The following is a 19,522-nucleotide window of genomic DNA, read 5'->3' as shown; positions in this document are numbered from 1 at the left end:
GCGGCTTCTTATTTATTTATTTATTTATTTATTTATTTATTTATTTATTTATTTATTTACTTTCTACTTTCCTCAGCTTCCCTGCAGAAATCATTTGACTAATACTCATGTCTGAATTCCCAACCTGAAAAAAAAAAAAAAAGAAAAAAAAAAAGAAAATGCCCCTTCAACTGGGAATTCCCGCTAGGAAAGTCAGGGAAGTGCTCCTAAAGTGTTCATAAGCTCAGCTTATGACATCATATCAATATGGTTGTTCACACTGTCAACAGTAATAAAGTACTACTTATCTACTTATAGATAGGATTACAGTAGCGTTTTCTTTAGATCAGTTAGCATTTCTGAAATTTTAAACGCTGACCATAAAGTTTGCCGTTTTGAGAAGGTAAATACATACGAGTTGCATACAGGTTGCATACAGGTTGCATACAGGTTGCATACAGGTTGCATACACTGTGCTTTACAATTCACCACATGCCTGCAACCACCAGCCAAGGGTGTTGTGACTCTTACTACACTTTACTCTTAATTACTGTTATCATTATGACATATAATTATCATCTCACTCCGAAGTCGACGGCCTGACTCTGCACTGCGTTGTGATATCAATGGCACCTCAGTGCTGTTTCACCGGCCTAATTATGAGCAAAGATCTGAGCGATGCGATAAGAGAATGGAACGTGAAATGTGCTGTTATGCTTGCGTAGATTGGCGAGTCACTGAGATGCAGCATACACCTAAAAATAATCTGGCTACATCTGGAGCCAATTAATTGGAAGCTTTGGTTTCCAGTGGAAATCTTAGGCTACCAGTATGCCGAAAAACTGCATTCCTCACCAAAACCAAGCGGAAAGAGTGTTTTTGGCAAAGTGTCTTTGCTTTTCAGCGGGAACCAGGCTCGTCTCAACTGCAGCCAACTCCACAGCGGATTTGAAATGTTAAAATCTTGGTGCGTCATTAATAAAAGCTCTATAAATGATTAAGTATTTCCAACGGCAGAGACTGTTAAGACTAGTAATTACATTCATCTCAAGGCAGTTTATCCTCAAGAGCTTGTAAAAGGAAATCAAAACAGCCGTTTTAATCTGTGATAAGGAAAAAAAAACATTTCTCAGTTCTTTCAAAAGTCATTATGTAAGTCGTTGTAAAGTCCATCAGCTTAGGTTTGATGTAATTAGCATAGGAAATTAATTAAGGCAGCACTGAAATATTATGGATTAATCAAGCTAGTTTTCCGTAACTGAAATGACTGAGCATGAGTGTTACGGTACACATATTAATATTCGTTTGTTTTAATATGGGAGTTATGGTGCTGTGAAAAAGTATTTGCACCAATTTCTTTTATTATTTTTTTTTTTTTTGGCATAATTATCACCTTTGAAAGTTTCACATCATCAAACTGCTTTCAGTGTTGGACAAAGAAAACCCAAGCAAACACAAAAGGCTGTTTTTAAGTATGATTTCATTTATTGAATGAAAAATGCTGAACAGCCCTGCGTGAAAAAGTATTTGCCTTCTTACTAAATCGACCAGTTCAGTTGATTGTTGGGTTTAGGGCCATCAGCCACACCCGGGCATGATCACCGCCACACCTGTTGAATCTAAACATCTCTTAAATAGAACCTGTGTGGAAGCAGCTAGAAGGTCTCAAACAGCAGCACATGATGCCGCGTTCTAAACAGATCCAAATACACATACGAAGCAAAGTCAAACCTACTGTCTGGAAAGGGTTACAAAGCCATGGTTGAGGCTCTGGGACTCCCGAGAACCACAGTGAGAGCCGTTATCCACAGATGGAGAAAACCTGGAACAGCGGTGGACCAATTTTCACCATTTAAAAGCTAATTTTTTTTTTTTTACTCATGTTGTCTTGGTCTTATATTAAATGAGTTGGATGATCGGAAACATTTAAATATGACAAAGTAGCAAAAAGTGAACAAATTGGGAGGGGGCAAATACTTTATCACAACACTGTAGGAGGTAATGCAAGCTGTAAATTAAATAGTAAGATTTGATGCTATTAAAATATTTTAAATCTCAGAAATACTGCAATTAAAATAAATAAATAAATTAAAAAAATCCATGATGATCATAAATATGATAATCAAGAAACTCCCTGTACCTGAAAGCATTTCGGATTCCTGGAAATCTTTCGGAAATCTTAGAAAATGTCTTGTTTTTTAATTGTACTTTCCCCTGTGATCCTGTTTTACATAAAAAAAAAATATTTATTTATTTATTTATTTATTATATGTATGAAAAAACAGACTGTATTGGCCAGTACTTAACAGTAAAAAAAAAAAGTTACAGATTAATTTTCTAAGTAAAAAATAAGTTTAGCACATCCTCTACAGAGACACACTTCTCCACGTTTTAATGCACAATTACTGTTTATTCGCTGAGTTTAACACATTGTGGCCTGTGAAAAGTTCTGGCACATTTTATAGGATGTATTTATATAATATGTATTGTGCACTAACGTTTGCTGAAAAATGCCATATTTAAGTTTTTTCCCTGTAGAGGATGTGAACTTAATTTCACTGAGAAAATCTTATGGGGGGGATTCAAACTTTGGCATACGACTGTACACGTGCATCACAACATTCATGTATCATTACTCTCCTTTGACTAACATGCATTCTGAGTGCAGCGTTCCCACCTGCTTACCCTTGAGGACGCATGCGACTGAATGTGTCCCCTTTGACCCCAATTACCGGAGGTGTACGTTTACACCCGCTAATCCGGAGCAGATAGAGTGACCTCTCTTCCAGCACTGCGGACGCTTTGTCTCTCCAACCAAGCAGCCTCACCACAAAGCCAGCAGGGTAAAGGTCTAGCAGGGCCTTCTGTGCTGACCTGAGCTGCTTGAGGATGCTGGAGGAAGTCCACTCAGGTTATCGGCCTTGACTGATTTCCATTGAACCCAATGGTCTGTTCTCTTTCACATGGATTATCATTCCATTCCCCAGCGAATGCCACGCAATGGCCTGAGTCCCGTTGCTGTGCGAACGAGCACAAAAGGCGGCTTGTCTCTTGCACCAGCGGTAGGATACACCTCTCTTTCAGCCGCTGATGGATATTTAATGAAAATGCTCGTTCGCAGACTATTCCTGGAATCCTCTGAATGGGATCTGTGCTTTAGAGGTCAGAGTGTCCATGCTGAATTTTGATAAGCATCACTGGCACTTGTGTTGCTGGTCTATTAAGATACATTTACATTCTTATAACATGCATAATTCACAACACAGTCGCTTATGTAGAAGTTTTGCATTTACTGAAAAATTTTGTGATGAATGGCCCAACAGAGATGGTCCTAAATGACTTGGATACAGATGTTCTTCCGATGATGTTCTTCCACTATTATCGAAGAACGTTCTTTTCTTTCTCGGGTAAACTTCAGACGGTTTTGTTCCGACAGCGACGATGGAATCTGTTCATCTGAAAAAGAATAATAATAATAATAATAATAATAATAATAATAATAATAATAAAATAAGTCATTGGAATCGCCATGACCAGATACCGTGTTACTTATGATGTCTTAAAGAGCCTAGCAGTGTGGAAATGAAGCCTAGGTAGGCCTGGCTCACATTACAGGGTTTATAAAACCCTAAACGATGTTAAAAATGTGAGACTCCACACATAACGACACATTTGTCATTTTTCAGCTGTCACAGCTCCCCACCCTTCAAGACCTGACCAGAATAAAAGGCCACACACTCTCAGGTTATGATATAAACCAGAGTCCTGAACAAACACGACATATAGATCAAAACAGACATGATGTGCGACACCGAGACACGGATTACTGTGTTCGTTCTGCCGCTTTCAAAGAACAAGCGAACAGTTGATCAGACAGGAATGAAGTAAGTCGTGTCTCAGTTTAAATGCGCAACGTCTAGACGAAGAAATAGAGGCGGCTTGTGGAAATATGCATTATTATATCAGTGGATGTTGTATGTTCCATTCTGCTCGGCTTTCAGTTCAACCTCGACTCTCGCTGGTTGTCAGTCGGTGTCAGTGATGCGTTTCGTATGAGAATCAGTGCCAGAGCCACACTATAGGATGTTGAGCTGCGATGGCCACGGCTGGACTGGAGTAGATCAGAGCATAAGAGATTAGATTATACCCACCGCAGGTTAATCTGGCTAGATAGTGGTTTATTACCAGCCTGAAATCGGAACACTTTCAGTGATGGTTGGGAAAGATAAATTGGCTCGGTTACTCTGCATCGTGGGCTGGACGTTGGTTATAGGATCCTGAAATGATGGTCGATAGTGCCGACATTGGCGATGCAGACTCATAAAAGCACTATGTTTAATGGTTTTGTCTGAAAACATCTGGAAAATACCAACATAAAACAGTAAAAATGTGATATATCGTCCAAATAATTTATCTCCAAAATGGTAACTTTACAGGAGAAGGCCAAATTGTTCTCTATTGTCAATGCTAGTTAATGTAAATACATTTTATTTTGAAGCAATTTTGAAGCGTTTCCATTGGTCCAATCCTCTTGGAATCTTTATACAATGTAAAGCACAGCTGCTGAACTCTAATCTCTGAAGTGGAGATTAGACTCTTTTGTGGCTCATGGTCTATTAAGAACGACATCACTTAATGATGAAAAGCCCTTTGTCCCACAGATAAAGACAGCTTGTGTTTAACAGTAGTGTTCGTTGTAAAAATGTAGTGTGGCTTCCAAGTGATATTTTCCAATTAAAACAAATTTTCATTTTAAAGCTTAGTAGTTTTTAAAGAATAAATGATGTATCAGGATCGATATCGGCCGATACTCAAGGTTTCGGTATCGGTATCGCGCCATCCCTTGCGCATTCACATCAATTCGATCTTGAGCTCACATCCTGTAACCTAAAGTATTATCCTTAAAAGTCTGCAAAGTCACATTGGGAGCAAAAAACCAGGGCTGATTGCAATTCCCCATGTCAATCTGGGAGTACGTCTTTATTGGAAGTGTCTCTGGTGGTTATCTCAGTGTTGTAGTGCTCCTAACCCACATCCTGTACCCCCATGTAACCTCCCCAGGGTCCCAGCCCCATAGTAGGCTCTTGTCTCAGAAAGATCTTGGCTGAGTCGCGCAGTGAGAAAGTGGAACCCACTATTTCCTGTTCCCAACATTTCTGCAGACTACTTTTCAGACGTAACCGCTCTTTTTGTTTTTACTGCTTTGGACAGTCGGAATAACAAAGCTGATTTAATGCTGGCACTTGTCAGATTCGTTGATAATATTTTACACAGCGGTCTGTTCTCTTGTATTCAGAAGGACCATAAACGACTGGGGTCGGGGGGGGGTGGATATTATTCAGGAGAGTATGCTGAAATATTCATACCTCATATCTTATTACGTTTTAGTATTCCTTCTTACAGGGCCGAGAAAGATTAGCTTCCATATTTCATGTAAAGTTCTTAGTGTTCCTTCGTCCTCGGCCGTCTGTGCCGTAAGGATTTTCATGAATTATGAAAGCTCTTTAAGAATGATGTGAAACGTTGTGGTTATCGTCTTGCGTGTGTTTTTAAGCTTTTGAGTTATTGTGTCTGGCACCCGTGGTGTTTGTGTGTTGTCTGTAATGTGATCTTTGCTCAGTGGTAACCTTGAACATTTTCTTTTGGCTCCACAGAAACCTTAATGGACTCCACCACAGCGACAGCTGAACTGGGCTGGACAGTGTTTCCTGTATCGGGGTCCAGCGACAACAGCGTAAGTGCCATGCTTTTGTGACAAGTGTGTTGATTTGCCAGGCCGTTGTTTCGTGGCTGCCCAGGCCTATTCCTGGAGAGCTTTGGCCCCTCAGACTTCAGTTCCAGCCATAATCGAACACACCCGAGCCAGTTAATCATGGTCTTCGGTATCAGAACATTAGAGCCAGACTTGCTGGAACTGAACTCCGCAGGCTGGTAGATCTCCAGGAATGGGGTTGGGCTGCCATGATGTAATTATAACTGGGGAAAAGAATATAGTGGCAGCACAGAAGAATCGCTCAGGCACACATATGTCATACGCCGATGTTTAGCACCTGTTTGTGATGTGTTTGAATGGGCGTGTCCATTCTGAGGAAAGCCGTGATAAATGAGACCACTCCCTCTCCTGTCTGTTTGACACGTGTGGCTAAAAGTAGTTTGGCTGTTAGGGACTTTGCGTGTGTAGTAGGGTGGACCGTATAACATCACAGTCCTAAATTCAGTCAAACAGGACTTAACAGGACTGGGGCAGTCGTGGGCTGGAGGTCAGGGAACCAGCCTCGTGACCGGAAGATCCCCAGAGCTGACAGCACGTGACTGAGGTGTCCTTGAGCAAGACACCTAACCCCCAACTGCTCCCTGGGTGCTGCGGATTGGGCAAGTGTGCTCACTGCCCCCTAGTGTGTGTGTGTGTGTGTGTGTGTTCACTAGTGTGTATGTGGTGTTTCACTGCATGGATGGGTTAAACGTGGAGGTGAAATTTCCCTGTTGTGGCACTAATAAGGGTCTAACTATAGATATCATTATACCATCAGTGGTGAACCGTGACTGTTAGAGCCAGGGTTTCAATTCGAGCCATAAATGGAAAAATAAAATCCCCTTTGGGATAATGTTCATCTCCACTAGTGTCCATATGGGATTGTAGTACTTTGTTACAGGAACTTTTTTTGGCCATTTTAGAGTAAAAACAGAAGCTTTCCATGTTTAACTTTTATTATGTTATGTTATTATGAATATTATGACTTATATATTTACATATATTTTACCTTTAGCCTGGCATAGGGCACTGTTTTCCGTTTCTAACCACACATGCATTAGGCTGCTGCTCATCTGTAGTATATACTGTACTTCCAGAAGACCTGGAGTGACTCGCCTGTTGAAAATCAAAATGTGATTAAAATGTCGATTCATCTGTCAATTCGTAATTATGCTGATTAATCATGCATTAGGCCTTCTTTTCAGCTCTCGAAGCCCTAACCAATAGAAGAGCCACTTTATTTGGATCTACCTGGATCTACATTTGGATCTACACATGTCTATATTTGTATACGCATGTGTATATAATAACCTACATTCATATTACTGCATATCTCACTTTATGTATGTGTTATGTATATATGTATATTATATACTATATATTCAATATGTACATTCCTGTATATAAACTTAATACACAGATAGATAGATACATATAACACTGCATATATAACACTGTATATTTTATATTGTATGTCTCATATTTTATATTACATATTTCACGTTTCACTTATGCACACATGTATATAACAGTTATATTTATGCACTGGTCACTGTTACCACCGCACTTTATGTAAATAATATTATATATTGCACTTCTGGTTAGATGCTAACTACATTTCATTGGCCCTGTACTTGTACTCTGCACAATGACAATAAAGTTGAATCTAATCTAATCTAATCTAAATACGACAGAGAAAAACAAGGATTGGCCAAATTTCACTGGACTTCCCGACGTTTTGTTTCCGAGGAAAACTAATTTTTGTCATTTTTTAATTTTTTGACATCATTTGAAAATACCTGTTACCTTTTACATTGTCTGTAAATTTCATGATGAATGGACCAAAAGAAATTACTTAAAATGACTTGGTAAAAACTCTGGTTCCATTGACTTACATTAAAGGTAAAGTAGGTTTTTTCCTTCTCCTGTAAAGTGACCGTTTTGGAGTTACGAGGTTTTCTTCTGACAGCAGCTATATGTCTGATTCTATTGGATAAACATTGACTAAACGTTACAGATATGTACTTTTTTTGCTCCCAGAAATCGGCGTTTAGTGCACTGTGAGGACGTATTATTTACACAGGTGCAGATAGTAAAGGTGTTTACAGTTAAGGGCAAGAAAATGTGATTAGGACAGAACTATCGCCAGTGAGAATGGCTGGCATCACATTGTTGGAAACATGGTTACCTTCCATGTGGCAAACAGGGTTGATTCCCTGCTCTGGTAAGCACAGCAGGTTATACCAATAATTGGACTCCTATTGCTACTTTCACCTACATCTGCAGTGACTGTGCGTTGCTCTCTTTAGGAGTGTCTGGCGAAAGCCGTTAATATGGACATATTGTAGTTTTCTCATATTGTGCTACAGTCAGATGCTGACATCACCGGTTGGACACCTTATTAAAGACATGAAAACATTCCTGGTTTTCTCTGCCCTTTGCACCACATCGGAAGCAGAGGCTTTCCGAAAGCTGTGCCAAAAAAGTGGGATCCATCCAGGCCAAAACCTGCATACCAGTCCAGCGCTCACTGGTCCGAGAGAACTCCTCAGTGCTCCGCCCCATGCCAAAATCTAGACTCCCTGCATCCCAAAAACAGAAGAAATATGTTGTTGAGTAATTTACTGGTGTATTTCGGAAAAAACACTCCCTATTTTATTCAATTATTTATGCTTCTGTGGTCTGTTTTTGGGGGGCTGGTTTAAATTATACCGTGCCGTGTGTCTGCATACAGTCAGAGAAAAAAGACGCGGAGAGTGAAAGAGAGAAGAAAAAGAAACGAGAGGGGAAGAAAAAGGAACGGAAAGCTTTCACCGGGGCCAGTTGTGCAACTTCAAAAGTTTTTCAGATATAATTTTGCTCACCATCATCACGTCAAACCTGAGGGCACACAGCCTCTTCCCCACTGATGGTGCAATCAATACGAGAGAACAAAGAGGCAAACCTATCAGGCCCCATGCTTCTGGATCCAATCTAAAAGGGAACGATACTCACTTTCTTCTCATCCTCCCAAAACGTGCGGCCCTCTGGAATTGCACACGCTTTGCATCACCTCTTTTTCATCTGTGAGGAAACACGGCACCACGAAATAATGACACGAGTCAGTTTAATTCGTGCAAATGACAGCGTGGAGTTCAAAGGCGTCGCCCGGCTCGGAAAAATACAAAGTCACCTCAAATCGCTCGCTCTGAGTTGCAGTACAGAGCTATGTTCCTCACACCTTAGTCAAAGCAAATAAGCATGAAATGGGTCTTTTATCCCACAGAGAGATGAGTTCACTCCTAAGAATGCTGTTTCTCAGTCCAAGTTAAAGACCGAGCTTTTAAGGCTACACAGTTTCTGTATAATATTACACGTTCAAAAACAAAGCTGTATGCGTCACACGCCTCTGAGTAGTCAGATTCTGTTATAGTACTAGAGTATGGGGGTTCTACACAATGCGTATTGAGCTGTTTTGGGAAAAGCCAGCGTCTGTGGTGGTGCGGAACAGGTGGGATAGAAACCTTAGGGACAGAGCAGCCTTAAGTTATTGTCTTACAGCCCTGCTGAGCCCCAGAGGCCGAGCTACAAGATCGATATCAGTCACGGTGTGGAGCGCCTCGTCATCGGTTGGCTTTCGTGACACTGAATAGCTTTGTTAAAGGAACGGCTTTGCAAAAAGTCCTCAGTTTCCCCCCTCAACCCCAGACTTGGTCGATCAGTCAGGGCTTGTTTGGTGTCCAAAGATTAAGACAAAAAAATGGACGCAAATATTTATTTGCTGATTTTAACAATAGAAAATGTTTTTTAAGGTATTTTCCCCCAATATGTTCAATTTAGACTAGAAAGTGAAGACATGACTGCTTTTCATGCAATTAATAAATTACTACGTTCATCTAAGCAAGTCTGTTTGAAATAGCTTAACTTGATGTATGAGCTGCATGCAGTCTGCACAATGCTCATTGGTTACTTATGAGCTGCATCAGCCTTGCTGCTCCAAAGCAAAACTAAAGAAGCAAATTTCCTCACGACTAAATATTCCACAGTCAACTGTCAGTGGGATTATAACAAAGTGGAAGCGATTGGGAACGACAGCAACTCAGCCACGAAGTGGTCGGCCAAGTAAAATGACAGAGCGGTCAGCGGATGCTGAGGGGCATAGTGCGCAGGGGTCACCGACTTTCTGCAGAGTCAATCACTACAGACCTCCAAACTTCACGTGGCCTTCAGATCAGCTCAAGAACAGCGTAGAGAGCTTCATGGAATGGGTTTCCATGGCCGAGCAGCTGCATCCAAGCCTTACATCACCAAGCGCAATGCAAAGCGTGGAATGCAGTGGTGTAAAGCGCCGCCACTGGACTCTAGAGCAGTGGAGACGTGTGCTCTGGAGTGACCAATCACGCTTCTCCGTCTGGAAATCCGATGGACGAGTCTGGGTTTGGCGGTTGCCAGGAGACGGTGCTTGTCTGACTGCATAAAGACCGCAAAGACGTGGATGAGCCAGTTTGGTGTGGAAGAACTTGACTGGCCTGCACAGAGTCCTGACCTCAACCCCATAGAACACCTATGGGATGAATTAGAGTGGAGACTGTGAGCCAGGCCTTCTCGTCCAACATCAGTGTCTGACCTCACAAATGCGCTTCTGGAAGAACGGTCAGAAATTCCCATAAACAGAACAGTTGAAGCTGTTATAGCTGCAAAGGGTGGGCCAACATGATATTAAGTTCATATGCATGTGAAGACGACCGAATACTTTTGGAGTACATTATATAGTGTACATTCGAGGTAGGATGAAAATGTAAGCCTTTGACTGGAGTGAGCCAGTCCTTTAAATAAAAGCTGGTGAGGGTGACGAGGACAGTGTGTAGAAGTGACAGTGATTTTTTCATCCTTTCATTTGGACGTTGACTGGATGCTCTTGAGACATGAAATCACAGTGAAGGTCCCACCAGGCTTGTTTGCAGTGTTCGAGGTGCTTGTGCTGAAAGCTGTAGTTCTGCAGCATCTCGACTTTTTTATAGGCAAACTAATAGTGAAAACCACAAAGTGTGAGCAGATTTTATTGATCTTTTACCAGTACTTTTGCTCTATAATACTTGAGTACTTTGGTACATGCTTTGGTACATTTCTACAGCCACACAGACGGATGTGCTAAACCATCAGTTTCAAATGCAGATCGGACACATTCTGTCTGTGTGATGCGCGAACCTGGAGGCTATACAAGCAGTTTATGAGCTGAGTACTTGGTCATTTCCCAGCATTTGTAGGAGGACCAGACAAAACGTTGGAGCATTACTGAAAATGTGACCCGTTATGATATTACACGCGCGGCTGATGACATTCTGCAAGTTTCGCTTCAGTTTTGGTCAATTAAAAAAAAAAAACCTGCATAAATTTGCAGTAATGTTTTTAATTTAACGATATATCATTTGGGATATTTTTCACTGTAAAGCATGAATAATTGAATGAAATAAACAGACAGTTTTAGAAAACCGGAGCCAGCGTTCCTAAAGATGCACCTTTCTCCTCTCAGGCAAACTTTCCTCCTCAGTCTGCTTTCAGCTCCTTCAGACTTCCGTCAGCAAACGCTTTGTGCTTCCTCTCCGCCGTCCTCAGGCTGTGCTGTACGAATGGATGCTTCTGACACGGGAACATCAAAAATCACATCGCAAGCGTTTTCTTTAATCGAAGCCTGTAATGCTCCAATTTCAGTAATACGTTGTGATGGAAAGCCTTTTTATTTGGACGTGGATGCGTTGCGTAAGGCGGTATATTCCTAATTTATAACTGCTGTGGAATGTGCGGTTCTTGATAAAGGCTGGAAATAAAATCATTACCAGCTCTGTTATGTAAGTGGTGTGCACTGGAGGACAAACACACACCTTCTGTTTACAGTCCGGGGCCAGTTTTCTGAGGACTTTACACACTCACGACTGATATGACTGCCCATTTTACACATTAACACTGCCGGTTTCTCATTTGAGTCATGTTTAATGAAGTGTTTTTAGGGGTAAATATGAACGATTGTACCGGTAGATTACACCGAAACGTGATTGACACATCTGTAATTGTGATAGGGTCTTCTATAGACACCAGTCTGGATGATAGGAGTGCATCCTCCGCCTGAGGTCTCATGGCTTCTATCTGCGGTAACTATATTCAGGACTGTACTTTATATAGTTGACAACACACTTTCTCTATTAGTGGTCAGCGTGAGAAGAGCTACAAAGAGCTGTAAAGAAACAGATGGTCCTAAAGAGCTCACGTCTGGTTGCAATATATAACGCGCTGTACCCCTCGGAGCCCCTCCGAAGAGGCATTTGGCTCCGGAGCGCACTTCATGGAAGTCATTCCGAAAACTGAACGACCGTTCGTTTTGTTTCCACGTCAATTAGAGCCGCTCCTTAAAACGGTATTTTACAATTTGAGGGCCTTCTCTTCAAAGGCTCAAATGTCTGTGTGGTCATCGGGTAACGTAAAGAGCGGAGCATCAAATCAGGTTTGGCAGCATCTAGTCTGATGGTTTTGATTTGTTCCAAGAAGAAAATGTAAACATGATCCACATGGAGATCGCGAGAGAAGGGTTAAAGAGCCAATAAGAAGCTTGTTTGTCTAACTTCACATGTTGTGCATTACCAGTGGATGGAGGTAATTGGAGTTGACTGCTAAAGACAGCTCAGTTAGTGGGACTCTCTCTCTCTCTCTCTCTGACTGTGTGTCTCTCTCTCTCTCTCTCTCTCCACCCTCCTTGCGGTTGGAAGCCAAGCAGTGCGTTGGGACGTACCCCCGCACCGCTCTGTAATCCTACACATGGTCCTGGTGTCATTTGTCCCACACGTCCCCCCCAGGACAGACGTGTCTACTGACAGATTGAACTGATAATCGGACGAGTTGGGCCTTCGACTGGTTCCATTGTTGCCTTTTTGTGTGAACTATTTATTTTCATGAAGTCTTTGCACCGCGTACCCTTTCGCCTTTCTCGCTTGTGCCTAAATTTCAATGGTGAGATCATGTGAGAACATAACTCGTGTTAAGAGGTGTCGGCGACGCTCCGTTCTTTTGGCGCTTACTGTGTTACACTAATCGAAATGACAGTACTGGGAGAAAGTTATGATAGCTGGCCTCATGTACTCTTCGTAGGCTATGACAGTTTATTAGCAAAAGATGCTGAACTCCAGATAAAAATTCGAGAGTTGTGTTATGGGGGAGCAATTAATATTGAAAAAATGGTGATCGCTGGCAGCCTCTTTGTCCCCCGAAGCGAGACTGCTCCATAATTCACCAGGAGCACTCTGCTGCGTTAGGTTGTACCGATCACAGGGAGATAGAGAGACTGGTCTGGGAAGCTTATAGATTACAGCTCAGTTGAGCTTTCTCTCTCCTTGGGTGGCAGGGGAGTTATTGATTTTCAACTTAATTCCCTGGGAACATTCTGCTGTATATCAGCAGGACACTTTCCCTGAAACCAGCAAGAGACCCCTGAATGTTGCCGTCTCCAGCCGTCATTTGCATTGTCTGGTGTGTTTGAGTTGGGCCAAAGACGAGGCCATTAGTTACCATGTGTGTTTAATTACATGGACAATGTGTTGTGCATGCCAGGACTTTCACAAGGCATGACTGTAACAGCAGTGGAATATTGAACTTGCCTTGGCTTGCAGTGTTAGCTGTCTGTCCTAATTGCCGGAGTACAGTAATGGGGTAAGTGAAGAAGAAGAGCAAACCCCTTAAGAATTCGGTCATAATTGGAAGATGGAAGACACAGCATCCATAGGCCCAAGGCTGTTTCCATCCGGTGAACTGAGCCATGCGGATAGTCCAAGTTCCACACTAGCGCGGAGTGTGATGACCCCCTTTATATTTTAGAGCGACTTTGAAGGCCAAGGCTTGAACCACAGACTCAACGGCGGCCCACTTTCGCTGGTGCTCTTTCTGTTCGGGTGCTGGTCTATAGGACTGTGGAACCGACGGCCCACTTCTTACAGGCTTCTTTATGTTGGACTCGCGCTCCTGAGTAGCTTTCCAAAGAGAACAGCCAGGCTCTTGTGTTCCTGGAGGCCTCCGCATTCTTCTTCCTTCTCGGTTTGTGGTTCCAGTGTTCTTCCCTAGAGAAAGGTGCCCACAGAGTCATGAAACAATGCTTCTCGGAACACAGGAGTCGACTTTTCTTCCTTTGGTTTTGCTACTTTCAAAGTGAGTCATTAGTTTGAGGAAACTAAGCCCGTACAGTTCGGAAGCAGTTTTCAGGGGGCGACTTTGGTGAGTGGAAGGTTTGGCAAATTACTCAGTTTTACACAATATACACATCTCCGCTACAGAACACAGTTACACATTGAGTCCAGTGACTAGTGTATATGAGCAAGGCGGCCGAAAACAAAGTGTGTGCAAACGTTACTGAAGGGCTAGTTGGAACGGCCATTAAAAGAAATGGTAAATTGATGGAAACACAACTCAGTTCAGAAGGTGGTTTGAACAAAGAATGTGGATGTGTTCTTAATTCCTTGGTTAACCTTATGAGGTGAGAATATTCAAAATTACTACTCGGGTATTTGTTATGTTTCATAGCAGGAAGACAATATACAGTCTAGCGGTTGCATGTTGTTATGCTTTCCTATGAAAATGCATGAGCGCCTGAATGTGAGCCTGTTGTCAAGCTACTGTAGCTGACCAATAACGTGTTGGCACCTAGTGTAGTGGATGAAGCACGACCATCCAACATGATGCGGGGAAGCTCTGTCAGCTCACTGACTCGTCTGAAGAGGCAGCATCATCCACACGAAACCACAGCGAAACAAAACCCTTTTCCTTGTAATATCCCTTTGGAATAATAAAACATTCCTCTGTATTTTTGTGCAACACCAGTGCTGTCACCTCAAAGATTGAGCCTAACCCTACACTGTGTTCAGCCAAAGTCGTCTTATTTTTTTGGCAGTTTTTCCTTCCTTGTGGTTGCCTGGATTTCCGTTCATGAACTCTTACAGATACTTGAATATCAATATCAGTCAGGATACGCATCCTTAGATTGACCCTGACAGACATTCCATCCTAAATATGTAAAAATGTGCAAATATCTATTTTTGTCACCTACAAAACAAAAGACGGAACATCAGCACCGTAACATATAGAGATAGATTTTATTGCCTTTGTTTTTGATGAATGTGTGCATTTATTTTATATTTATATATATATTTAGAAAAATCCTTGAGTTACAAGTAGCAGGCTGTCAATGGGCAGCCGTGAACTGGAAGTTCGGGAACCAGCCCTGTGACCGGAATGTCACCGGTTTGATCCCCAGAGCCGACAGGACATGACTGAGATGTCCTTGAGCAAGACACCTAACCCCCAACGGCTCCCTGGGCACTGTGGATAGGGCTGCCCACCACTCCGGGCAAGTGTGCTCACTGCCCCCCCCTAGTGTGTGTGCTCACTAGTGTGTATGTGGTGTTTCACTGCATGGATGGGTTAAATGCGGAGGTGAAATTTCCCCGTTGTGGGACTGACCAGGGTCACTTAATCTAGCCTTAATTTGTAATTTAGCCTGGCCAGTTCTTACTGTGAGTTATTATAGTGGTGCTATGGTACAACTACCAAGAGAGTAATTAAAGTAATATACATGTAAATTCTGTGAACACTTTAAAAGACACTGATAAAAATTTACTGTTATTATACAAAAAACATAGTCTACATAGTCTAAATACCTGCCGAGTGCTGTGAACATGATCATATTGCTATAAGAAAAGGAGAAGATGACCAAAAACATAAAATGACAAGGTAACATGTGCCCCATGTTGTACTCTGCTCTCCCCCGTTGTAATGAACTAAGAGTGATGAGTAGCAAGACGTTAATATCTCCATCAATTTCTGGTCCGGCATTCTGTGCTGTTCTTTTTCCAAGACATGCTTGTCCTCATCATGATCTTTGGGCCCCCTAAACACTTTGAAGTCTTAAACTTCCCTGCAGTCTTAACACCAGACAAATCCCTAGTAGCAACAATAAACCTTGAGGCCGAAGGGGCCAGTCGTTAAATGATCAGACGGATTGCAAAATCTTTATCCCTGCAGAATCACCCCCACCACCTTCACGTCTCAAAACACATGACCACCTTCAGCTGCACTCCCACCGAAGGCCGGGGGGAAAAAGCTGTGAAAATGAAGACGTTTCATTTAATTTCACACTTGGCGCTTGATCGCTACGCCCTTATTATGCCCCATTTGGTTCTCTCCACTGCCCGTGATGAAAGAGTGGCAGAAAAGCTGTGGCAGGACAAAGAGAGGCCCTCCTTCAGAATGCGTTTGTTTGGAGTCTCTGCAGCCCACTTCACTCCACCTCCTCCCCTTCCCACCGAGCCTTCACTAACTCTCCAGCTCTCATTAGCAACTTAGCAACTGCCTCGCTTTTTTATTTCCTTCTAATTTGATCAGTCAAAGCTGCAGCCTCCAACAAGGGGATGTTACACTCTGTCCTCTCCTGTTTAACTGGCCTTCAGCCCCTCCTCGCTAGATGGCCTGTAGAAGAATGAACTGGCTTAAAGGGAGGTGGCGAGGTCAATGGTTGCCCATGACCCTGAACACATTTGTCCGTTTGGATGACCCAGGCTGTAGCTGATTGGAAGTTCTCCATGCTTTAGCCATTGAGTGGAATCTCCTTGAAGTCAAACAAATACTGGAACAATTATTTGATGTGATTTCTCATTTTGAGCTTCGGGAAAATCTTCATTTCTGCTCAAAAAACCTCTGCCAGATGCTGGTGTCCCTCAAACTCTTACATGTCACATATTGCATTGTTCCGCTGTTCGTGACCCGTACGTATTTAGAGTAATTTTTTTCTGTCTGCAGAGAGTAACTGGGACATGGGAGTGAAGAACAAAAGCCTGGTGAAAGAAAGCTGTTCTAATTAGTCTGAGGGTGTTTGATGGAATGGGGGTCTCGAACATGAGGCTTGACTTTCTCCCCGAATCCCGTCAAAACTCTGTCAAAATCCTTGTTAAGCGGCAACTAATTTGGGAAATTATGTCAGCTGTGAAGTGAAGAGTGAGAGGAACAGGGGGTGGGCGAGCAGCGAGTAGAGGGGGCAGGAGGTGCTGAGTACGTTTCGGAGCCGGGGTGTGAGGAAGCATATAAGGTGAAGAAAAGGGCTTTCCCTGCTGGTCAAGGTCAAGGCTCTGACTCACTTGGTGGTTGGAATCTCGACCGTTTTTTACTGAGAGCGCTCAGCTTGATCCGCAGCCAACTGGCTTGAAAACCGCAGAGGAGGCATCTGGAGTCACTTTAGGCCAAGCAGTGAAGTCTTTGGTGCATGCACCCTTATTGTGTGCGCTATACACTTGTAAACTTAATAAGAAGTCTGTTTCACTCGCCCCAAATGGCCATCCATATAATCTGATTATCCTAGGTTTGTAATGTTCAAGGGGATGAAATTTTGTAGTCATCTTTGCCAAGTGCTAACACTCCCAACTCCATTACCATGGGCTTGACTAAGGCCAAATTCCGAGGGCTATTTTTGTTCCTTTACAGTGGAGATCCAAAGAAAGCTCAAGGTTTAGGAACGTCAAGGCCCATATTCATAAAAACGCATTCCATGATTAGCAGTCGTACGTATAATTATGCAACTCCTCATGATAACGATCTCTGAAAAATTGAGATTTCCACAGTTGTCCCGTTCGGTCAGCGCCACTTTCACCAACCCTGAAAGATTCATTTTGACAGTAGTCGCTTTGTCTAAACACCAGATCTAAACATTTCAAACGTGTATATAACATATATCAACAAGTTGCCGTCAGAGCTATGTCAGGACAGCATGGTTATTGTTTGCCTTTTTCCAAGGCGAGTCCAGTTCCTTCCTGCATGCCATTCCACGCTGAATAAAAGTATCGCATGCTAATGCCGGTTCTCTTTTCTGGTGCCAGAGCGCGGACCGAAGCCAGCTCAGCAAAAAGCGAACGACTGTGTAAACGCTGGAGTTTATCACCTGTTCTTCCGTTCGGGGCGAGCCGCATTAATAATGCATCCTCTCACACAGGGAGAGGCAAATAAACACAGGCCAGGTTCACCCAGTGTGGCCAAGTGGGGGTCTCCAGCAAACACAGGCCAGTGCCAAGCCTTTTTACTTGGAGTGCCAGAGTCTTTTGGCAAGCTAGCCAGAGGATTTTACCCTCTTCCTCACCTCATATCTCTCCTGCCCTGTAATCCAGTCACTGCCTGCAGGGAGAAATTCTCAAAATGGCTCGGCTACTCTCCGAACGTCCCCTGAGAGCCTAGATGGACACGCGAGAGCCTGTTGCAAGATGTTCGCTGTTGCACTGCGGTTTGGAGCCCTGACTTTATGTATCAGAAATAATTTGTGAGCTTCAACCCAAATGGGAATGGGCTTACCCAGGCTGTGATGGACGGCAAGGATCCAGAAGAGAAAGCAGCAGCAATAGAGAGATGCAGCACAGGGATCGTCTGAATAGCAAGAGACATGGGTACTCATGTCTTAGAGGAACAAAGCATGCATTAGTTATTGTGATTATTAGGGATGTGCATTCTGACTAATTTTGATATCCTAGTATCATGCACAGTAGTCCGCTTAACCACTTGGGATAAAAAGCAATAGAAACAAAACTGTGGCACAATAAATACAGCAGCACACAAAGAACAACATGCTTTATTATTCAAAACAGACGTAGGTAGGCTTTTGATTGAATGGGTAACGGAACTAATGAGCTGGAAGAGTCCCACTGGATGCTCCTGAGGACTTGTTACCTTCTGCAGAGGTATTATCTCCTCAGTGTAGAATGTGCCAACATGTTACTTGTCAAAGCTAACATCAGCTAGAGTAGCTCGCCACCCAGCCACACTTCTCAGCCACAATGTTGACATTACGTCCTTGGCAGGACCTCCACATCCAGGCGCTCTTGTGTCAGAGCAGCACAGTATAGCATAATGAATTGACTCACAAATTCAAGGAAGCTCACTGCATTGCACTGGATTCCTGATTCTTTCCACAAAGAAATGCATAAAATGCCCAAATGGTGATTTCAGTGTTTAAATACCGGCACCTCAAATGTATCCTCAAGTACTCATGCACATCCCCAGTAAATATACACTCACTGGCCACTTTTTTTACTGGCTAGTAAAAGGCTGGACCCCCTTTTTCCTTCAGAACTGTCTTAATTCTTCATGCCAGATTTTAAACAAGGTGTTGGAAACGTTCCTCAGAGATTCTGGTTGGTTATTTGAGTTCCTGCTGCCTTTCTATCATCTGGAACCAGTCTGCCCATTCTCCTCTGACCTCTCACATCAACAAGGCATTTTCGTCCACACAACTGACCGCTCACTGGATGTTTCCTCTTTTTCGGACCGTTCTCTGTAAACCCTAGAGATGGTTGTGTGTGAAAATCCCAGCAGATCAGCAGTTTCTGAAATACTCAGACCAGCCCGTCTGGCACCAACAACCACGCCACGTTCAAAGCCCCTTAAATCCCCTTTCTTCCCCGTTCTGATGCTCGGTCTGCACTTCAGCAAGTTGTCTTGACCACCTCTACATGGCTAAATGCACTGAGTTGCAGCCGTGTGATTGGCTGATCAGCTATTTGTGTTAACAAGCAATTAAACCGGTGTATCTAATGAAGTGGCCACCCGTATATAGAAATTCTTCCTCATTTGCAGCTCATAGAAATGTGAAAAAGCGAAAGTGCAAAATCTAAAACAAAGATCTTCAAGTCAGGGCCTCATATCCATTTTCCACTGGTTGGTTTGACACTAGTTGTCTGATTAGTCACATCGAGTGGTCAGTTAACTACCAGTGGGAGATCCAGGACCAGAAACCGGATG

At 42.9% G+C, this 19,522-nt stretch overlaps 1 protein-coding gene across 2 annotated transcripts in view; it reads left to right on the top strand.

Annotated features, from left to right (window-relative positions):
* Positions 1-19,522, top strand: part of ephb2b (eph receptor B2b) — a 294,590-nt gene that overhangs the window by 96,968 nt on the left and 178,100 nt on the right. For both annotated transcript variants that reach the window (XM_037532535.1, XM_017717932.2), the window contains exon 2: positions 5,634-5,713. In XM_037532535.1, the coding sequence (XP_037388432.1) occupies positions 5,634-5,713 (80 nt within the window). The remainder of the gene's footprint in view (positions 1-5,633; positions 5,714-19,522) is intronic.

Source organism: Pygocentrus nattereri, chromosome 21 (genome assembly GCF_015220715.1).
Source record: "Pygocentrus nattereri isolate fPygNat1 chromosome 21, fPygNat1.pri, whole genome shotgun sequence".
NCBI classification, from domain to species: Eukaryota; Metazoa; Chordata; class Actinopteri; order Characiformes; family Serrasalmidae; genus Pygocentrus; species Pygocentrus nattereri.
Note: the sequence above shows the minus strand (reverse complement) of the source record. Positions and strands in the feature narration are given on the sequence as shown.